This window comes from Sinocyclocheilus grahami, unplaced genomic scaffold (genome assembly GCF_001515645.1).
Source record: "Sinocyclocheilus grahami isolate Dianchi unplaced genomic scaffold, SAMN03320097.WGS_v1.1 scaffold2265.1, whole genome shotgun sequence".
NCBI classification, from domain to species: Eukaryota; Metazoa; Chordata; class Actinopteri; order Cypriniformes; family Cyprinidae; genus Sinocyclocheilus; species Sinocyclocheilus grahami.
Window position 1 is genome coordinate 52176 of NW_015507444.1, and position 9106 is coordinate 61281.

At 35.9% G+C, this 9106-nt stretch overlaps 1 protein-coding gene across 1 annotated transcript in view; it reads left to right on the plus strand.

Moving 5' to 3' along the window:
* The first annotated feature begins 2782 nt into the window (after positions 1 to 2782).
* LOC107574544 (transmembrane and immunoglobulin domain-containing protein 1-like) overlaps positions 2783 to 9106 on the plus strand; it is a 28154-nt gene continuing 21830 nt past the window's right edge. Inside the window, exons 1-2 of the mRNA XM_016261000.1 lie at positions 2783 to 2844; positions 5639 to 5977. Of these exons, the coding sequence (XP_016116486.1) occupies positions 2787 to 2844; positions 5639 to 5977 (397 nt within the window). The 5' untranslated portion in view covers positions 2783 to 2786. The remainder of the gene's footprint in view (positions 2845 to 5638; positions 5978 to 9106) is intronic.

A 9106-nucleotide genomic window follows, 5' to 3' on the forward strand; every position in this document is an offset into this window, starting at 1 on the left:
GTACATCTGTTGGACACTTCACACCCCACCATATCCCAGAATCACTTGCCTGCAGTTGATGATGGAATACTCAAAGAACACGGCGGGGGAGAGTTCTGTGGGGGAATTCACATTGAAATGTGAGTATTGTGTTTTCATTTACTCAAATACCTAGCGAAACAAGTGTTAAAAGCCACCGATTCAGTGTATTTTTTAAGACAACCACTATATACAACTATATACTATAGACAATAGTCTTTCCCTTTGTTGTGTTTTTGTAGTGCTGTCATGCAAGATATGTCTACAAATGTTTAAACCAAACTTGAGCACTTCAGTATTTTGTATGCATGTCCCGCTGTGTCATAATTTTTAATGTTAAGATTGCAAACCTGTCTTTATATTTTTCATAAGTGTTTCCATTTTTTCTTGTTTTAGGACTATTCTGGAGAAAATGAGCCTGCTGGGGAAAGACTTAAAAAATGCAAAGTAAGCATGTTATCAGACACATTTTTGCTGAAATTCACTGTACTGTTGTTTGATGCACAACATGGGTCTAAAGTGACTCGACTGAGTTTATTTTTTCTATATCTTTGCAAGAAATTAATTTAATCATTCAGAATTCCAGGAATTCCTCAATTAACTTGTTTTTGATCATCACAAATCCTCATTTTTTATTTCTTACTTTTTGAATAAAAATAGTTTTTGTGTCACTACCCCTCTAATGCACAACACGGTTCTAAAACCTCACCTGTCAGTGAGTGAAAATCGGGGCTAAAATCGTGCAGTGTAAACTCGTCATAAACTAATGGGATGTGAGCCAAAATGAAATAAACATACACTTCAACTAAATTTTTCCCAAAGTTGGTTTCCATCATTTTAGGTAGTTCTTATTACGCTGATGTATGTTCAAGTGTTTGTTTTTCTAATATGTTTGCTTTTAGGTAATTATTTGATGCCATAAAAATGGGGTGTGGTGTCATGATTGTGAGCATGTGATTGGGTCTGCGGGAGTTTGGGTGGGACTTTGATACTGTGGCTCCACCTCACGATCACTACTGCGCAGACTCGGGCTCCAAATGACGTCATTTTCACAGGATGACAGTGGCAATACCAAGTGTGTCGCACTAGTCTTGAAAAGGGAAGCCAGAACGTTTCGTATAGTATAGGTATAGGTATAGGTATAGGTATAGGTCATAAACCCTGCCCTCTCCAAGTAATCTAATGGGACGTGAGACAATCTAAATAATTACATTTCACTTTTTTCCAGAGATGGTTTTTGTCATTTTATGTAGTTTTTAATCATGCTGATGTAAGTTCAAGTGTTCATTTTTTAAATAAGTTTGGTTTTAGTTAGTTATGTGATGCTATAAAAACAGGAGTGTGACGTCATGATTGACAGCTGGGATTGACTGAGCAAAACTGAGGCACAAACAGACTTTTTCGGAATCTTCAGGAGGAGACTGGAGTTTTATTTACCTTATTTTAACACAAGCCTCTTGTAGAGCAATCAGCAGACAAAAATAGGAGCAGTCAGGCTAATTAAAAAAAGGGTCATGGGCGTGTGCTTGTGATCGACTCTGCGGGAGTGCTGGTGGGACACGGATCCACTTCGCTCACTACTGCGCAGACTCAGGTCCCAGTATCTGTACTGCACAGACTCTGGTCCTAAATCTGCACAATATGTCTGCGCCCTATTCGGATATTGGTGGCTTCACTTTTCTTCAATGGGAGAGAGTGAAGGTGCGTCATCCATCTTTTTTTTTTTACAGTCTATAGGCAATACTGCCATGTTTTGGCTTCACTTTCCTATAGTTGAAGGAAGTGGAGATGCATCATTCATCTTTTTTTACAGTCTATGTGTCAACCTTATAAAGTTCAGAGTCTGTGGTTCCGGTGTTCTTGATGGTCAGAGATCCAGTCTGATGATCCAGCTTCAGTCTGTCTCTGAATCTCTCTCCATTTCTACTCTTTCTATTGATTTCTCCACCGTATCACATCATATCTCTGTATAACTGTTGGCACAGCCATTTTGCGTATGATAACTGGTAAATTATATTTAATTATATGGAGGGAAAAACATGCTCACTACTCGGTATTCTGAGGAACCGGAACTGCCTTTATTTGCATATGTCCTTTTTTTGGAAGACAGGTCACATGACATGAGCAGTGTGAGGGCACACCCAATACAAACGTTAACAATAACAGTAACATCAGTGTTTAGAGTATCAGAATCTCCCTCTCTCACTGACAATGATACTGCATCAGCAAACACTGGAGAAAAACAGAAACTGTTACTAAGACTTGCTGCAACTATTCAGACCTTCACTGGTCAAAAACCATATGTCAAGACTAGAAAGAGATTTAATGGACAACATCCACAAAATCAAGTGAGTTAGCATCTGAATTCAGTGAATCCACATCTACATATATATTTATTAATTTAACAGATACTTTTTCCAACGTGACATACAAACAAAGCGAATCATTTTAATGAGACAATAACACACTGTCTAGAAAATCACAAGCTAAATGGAATACTTAATAGTGAATAATAGCTTTAGTCAAAAAAATAAAATAATACATTGAAGGCTGTCCTGGCTGACAATTATTCTGCACATGATGGTTGACTGACTGTCTTTGAGCGCGTTTTAGAGAGGAAGTGTTGTTGAACACATGGGGCATGGTCTACTTCAGTCTTCAGTCTGGAGGAAGTTAGCAGATAGTTCACATTGTTAACAGCTTGTTCTCTACACAACTTTACTGCAAGATTTCAAATTTGACTGAAACTATTTCAGACCACTGAACTGATGGTGAACATGTTTCACACATTGGTGTTTTGCTGTTTGTGCTGTTGCCATCTGGTTGGTAAGTTACAGAATTTTTTTATATTTATTTATTTTTTATTTTTTTATACAGCTGCATGTTATTTTTGTATAGCTCTAATGAATTCAATTTCACCATCAATAAATAAATAATGCAGCCTGTACAATTACTTGAGATTGTAAATAAATAAATAAGTAATATACATTTTTATGCACGCTAGGCTGTTTTCTTGATGTTAATTGTATGATGTCACTACATTGCTGTGTTGATGCCAGCCAATTGCTGCATTGCTGATCATGGTTTCAAGTATCAATATATCTGTCCTTTCCAGCGCACAGTAATATCAGGCAGCTTAATGCAGATGTTTTAATAAAATCCATTAGCCTGAGATAAGTTATCACAATTACAAGATCTGCCATGTCAAATGTATTATGCGAGCTATGAAGCATAGACTCCTGGTGTATTTATGAGTCTCATACACACAGCTGTTAAAAACTAACACTGGAACATAGGCTACATCCACTAAAAATGACTGCCTCTGCAGATTAAGTTACTGAGCAAAAATGATGAAAAAAAGGGAAGCTAGTTTTGAGAAAAGATCGTGCAACACATATGTGTAACAGTTAAACCCAGCTCACCCAGTGTGAAAAAAAAGAGTCTGAAAATAAAGTTCCCAATCTTCACCCAATTTGCTGAATCAACTTTCACAAAGCAACTGAAGACAAACCTCTTCCATATCAGCACTTAACTGAGTGGCAGCTCGTGTCTATTGACCTTACTGAGATCATATAGTCAAAACCATCGCAAAAAACTTCATGATGCCACCACAGTCAAAGTTAAGCAATTTATTGATGTGTTAGTTTAACAACAACCTAACTACCAGTTAGACTGTAATTTTGCTGCGGGCTACAAGTAATCTAAGGATCTATTAGCAGCAGGATTTTATTAATAAATAAAGATGGCAATAAAAAGTAACAATAATCAAAGACCAAGGTAAATGCAACCTAACAGCTTTGTGTAAAAGAAATAACTAGACACAGGTGAACTAGACACAAGTGAAGGGGAAATCAAAAGCCATTGAAACCTAACACTATAGAGTGGTGGAACTATTATGTCACTCTGTAGGCAAAAATTGGGAAGCGAGTTAGCATTTTAGCATTTCCGGTTCCATCTTCCCAGAGTCAATGGGTTTTTTGAATGGGAGTTTGATCCCCTAAAATAAGGTCTGTGGTGGATTTTCAATATAATTTTGTGTATCCACCCTAACAAAACGATTGCTGAAATGTGGTACTTTATTCACTAAAATAAGTTTACCATATCCAAAAACTTGCTCACTCTGCTGTTATTTAATAGATTAAATGCACTAGAATTTTACTGAATTCTACAGGGAGACACATTTTATGCTATGGTGTAGGCCTACCACATCACCCTCTGGATGTAGGCTAATGAGCAGCAATAAACTACATTTTAGATTTTTAGAATGTCATTTACTTCTGTGGATATTTTGGTGAAAGTAACTCAAAAAGTATAATGCATTACAATTCAGAGACAATACTATTGTAATGTAACGAATTACTTTCAAAAGACAGCAACTAATATATATGCATTACATTTTGGAAGTAACTTTCCCAACACTGAAATTAATTTAGTTTAATTTTGTCTGCACTGAAACATAACTGTGATATTGACACACTTATTGCTGGATATAGGCTATACACACACATGCACACGTGCGCGCAGCAGTTTTAAATTTCTCTGATGTTGTGCAGCAAAAACAAAGCAACTCAAGCCTCACACAAGCACAAACACAAGCCCATATTCTTATGAGATATCAATTTTAATAAAACAAAAGACTACATTATAAAACTCAGTAGAGTATGTATTTTAATATCTCTGTTCTCCGGTTGTTTTTGCGTGAACGTTATAGGCATATCATATACCCAAGTCAATGCATTATTCTTTCCCTTTTAGGCCTATATTAGAGTTTAAAATATTTAATTAAAAATTTGTTCTACTTTCAATATTAAATCAAAAAACGAATAAACGAAAGATACCCTGATTATTTATACATTAATTTTTTTTGTTTTATTAAACTACATTTAAAAACACTAATTAAATAAACATCTTTAAATATCTATTAATTTGTCCATTTAAAGTGATTTATTTATATACATTTTTATGTCTGAATTATTAAATCAATAAATTTATTCTTCATTTTATTTTTAAGTGGCACTCTCAGTCCTCCATATGTAAAGTTTGAATCACATTTTGAATGCACTTACTTAAATTAACTCCACGATACAGACCGAAAAGTGTCAAAAGTGTTACAGCCATACCTAGTCTCCCCCATATCAGTTTAGTTGGGTAATCCATGAGCATTTTTAATGGGACTGTAATCATGAAGCACCTCTGAGTTTGAAATGTGTGTCTTACCTTGAAATGACTGATCATTATAACAGTCAAACCAATGAAGCATTGTTTTGTTGTTTTGATGATTGAATCTTGTATTGAAACAATGATTGTGTAAAAGAAAACATACAACTTTTTTATCAGTTTGGAGTTGGAAATTTGTGAAAACAGTGCAAATTATGCAAAAGTGTCTAAAGATCCATCTAACACAGGTTTATGAGCAGAACTAGACTCAAATCAACTCAAATACTCACTAAAACTGCAGTCCTCAAAGTCTCACATTAATGTCAAAACCAAGTATTTCCAAAGTTTTCAATCATCTCAAAACTGAAACAAGCTTAAAGCTGAATTAAACCAGCACTGAGATATTTATTTTACTTTAATAACAAGTTCATTGTGTAAATGAGCAACTGTCTGTGTTCTTCAGGTGTGTTTGCTGCTCCAGATGCAATGAAGTCAGTGTCAGTGACGGAGGGAGATTCTGTCACTTTAGAATCTGGTCTCACTGAAATACAGAAAGAAGATCGAATTTTGTGGAAATTTGGACGTGCAGAGCCTCTTACATTAATAGCTCATATTAATAAAGAGGATGAAATCTTCAACACAGCTCATGGTGATGGTGTGGGATTCAGAAACAGACTGAAGCTGGATCCTCAGACTGGATCTCTGACCATCATGAACATCACAAACACAGACTCTGGACTCTATCAAATAACCATAAAAGCCTCAAAAGAGACCACACACAGATTCAGTGTTACTGTCTATGGTGAGTAGTAAAGCTCAGGCTCGTTTGCTCTCTTTTAGGCCAGTGATGTAACTATTATCATATGAATTCCAGTTCAAAAACACTTGACGGGCTTCTGTCACTGCCACAGCTTACAAGAACAAATGCAAATACATGAAAACATAACTGATGTTCTCAAGGCTTCTTTTCACAAATTATTACAAGTTCAGCGTGTTTGTCGTCTGCCCTTAATTAATACTATCCCTAAAGTAGCTCCACCAAATACTTAATTTTATTCATTTATAATTCAAAGTTAAGCTAAATTAAAAAAAACAACAAAAAAAAACTAAAAATTAAATATAAAATAAATAACATGGCAACCACCCCATAGCAATGTGGGAGTAAGTTTTGTACAGACACTACTCACATCTCCTTCAAAAAATTTAAAAATATATTTTGATATTTTTTGAGTCATAAGCCATAAAGAAATGATAAATGAGTCCCTTTTAATATTTCAGCAAGTTTTAAAATACAGTGTTTAATATAATATATAATGTACTTTTTTCCATGGATGAGGTATATCACTTACAAATACAAAGCATCTTATAAGATGAGTGTAAAACACTAAAATGAGGTCATTCCTTAATTTAAGTTTTTTGAATAGGGTCAACAACAAATATTGTTGGATCCACAGGCATGAAATCAATCTACCATTAATAACTACACTGATGTCTAACTCCAGAAACATGCAAAAATGAATTGACCCTAGAAAGGCACTTAAAAAAAACCCGATCTGGTGTAACTTATTCCCTACATATTCTTAATGACATAACATTGTTATTACAGCTCAACTGCCTGTTCCTGTTATCAGCAGTGACCCTTTACGAGATCCTTCATCATCATCTTCATCACAGCAGAATTGTTCATTGGTGTGTTCAGTGGTGAATGTGGGTCATGTGACTCTCTCCTGGTACAAAGGAAACAGTTTATTGTCCAGCATCAGTGTGTCTGAACAAAACAGAAGCCTTTCTTTACGTCTGGAGTGTCTGAATGATTCCTACAGCTGTGTGGTGAACAATTCCATCAGCAAGCAGACTCGACCTCTCAACACTGAACTTTGTCACACATGTCCAGGTGTGAAAGGTAAAATTTCACGCTATCTTTCGACAGCAAAATCTTCATCTTAATGGGCACACATAATTATACCACAAATATGGTATAAATCAGGCATAGCCCCCTCTGCTTCAATAGACCTTCCTGCTATTTTCAATCATTCCTCAACACCTTGGTTCAGGTGTTTTTGAGGTTTGAACTAAACTCTCCATCATTGTAGCCCTGAATTTATTAAACAAATTTGATACCACAAAACCATTAAATATGAAATTTCTTCATGTGAAAAATTAACCAAATCTGCATTAGAGGCTCATTTTAGTACAGCTTTTATGTGCCACTGCATCTTCACACAGGATCTTGAGCAGATGCAGAGATGCTCGGGCTTAACTCAGCTGTGTTGATGTTTATAGTGTTTGTTATACACGGTGTTGGGGAGTAACTCGTTACATGTAACGGCGTTACGTAATTTAATTACAAAATAAATGTAACTGTAATCAGTTACAGTTACTAAGAAAAAATGTGTAATTAAATTACAGTTAGGCCTACTTATGAAAATGCTAACGATTACAAAGGGGATTACATTTTAATATTTACACACATCCACATACAGATTTAATTGATTTCTTTCCCAAATTGCACTGACTACTCTGAGACATACGGCCCTTTAATTTACGCGATGCGTAAAACACAGACTGGTTCGTAGAATCCAGTCATAAAAACGGACAATTCCCGGTGGCCTGGCAGCCGATTTGGCCCGCTATTTTAATATTATTATTGTATAATTGCCTGCCGAATGTACTAAAGCGATTATTTCAAAAGTCTCCATTTGATAATTAAATATCTAATAAATCATGAATCGGTTAGTCGTGACTGGCAATGCTTCAGCTCGGTTTGGATCAGAGTAATCAATGCGAGAGAGAGAATGGAGTGGACTGTGGAAGCGCACAGCTGGAGCAGAGAAGCAAAACTGTTCAGGGTTTCAAGTACAGGTCAGTTTCATCTGTAAATATTCTATTGTAGTTTTGTCTTTGTTTACTTAGTTAAGCAGCAGGAGCCCATTGCTCGTCAGTCATCACTCAAAATACTGTATAAAGGACATCATAATTATCTGTTACAGTAGCAGACAAATAATCATATTTTATAATAGGTTTAGGGGGAGCTAGGGCAGACAACAACACAGCCCTTGCGAAAATTAACGATGATTTTACTATAAGTCCAAAGACAATGGTTACTATTGTTAAACCATGGTAAACACAAATTAACCATGGTTTTTGCTACACTAACCATAGTTTAACCATGGAATTTGTAGTAAAAATAAATACAAATGGTAATCCATTTGCCAAACAAAAAAACAATAAAAACATGGTTGCTGTACTTTTACTATAATAAAAGCATGGTTAATTTTTGTAAGGAAAAAACTCATGTTCAGTATTAGGATTTTTCTATAAAGATATTGTAGTGATGTTCTAATTTTGACATGTAGGCAATTTAGAAAGTATAGTTTTGTTAAATCGGGAGTATTAAAGTCATGTGAGAGATAGATATCAGGGCAAAATAAAGAGACTGAAAAGAAAAATGGAAGTGAAGGTGCAGTTCAGGAGAGAACTTTTAATTATTTTGCATTTCCCCAAAGGATTTAATCCTTTTTTATGTGAGGTCCATACAAAAAATAGGGTTTTCCATGTTTCAGAATTTGTTGTGGGTGTATGAGTGTGAGGCCTGAATTTTTTCCCCAGTCCGCCCCTTGTGGAAATTAATGGCGCAGACATGCGGTTTCATTTACTACACATAGGCCTACTGAAGCTCACAGTGTTTTCAGCCTCTGCTGCCTCAATATAGGAGTACATGAACACATAAACATAATCTCTAGAACTGCTCTGTGTCACGAATCCGGTCCGTGGCCTTCCGGCCGACTACCAGTAGAGGTCACTCTAGAGCTGTAGTCAAGTCCAGCTTTGTCGAGTCCAAGACAAGTCCAAGACCAGGACTAGTCGAGACCGAGTCAAGACCGAGTCCAAAGAGGTTCGAGTCCAAGTCAAGTCCAAGTCCAAAAGTTTC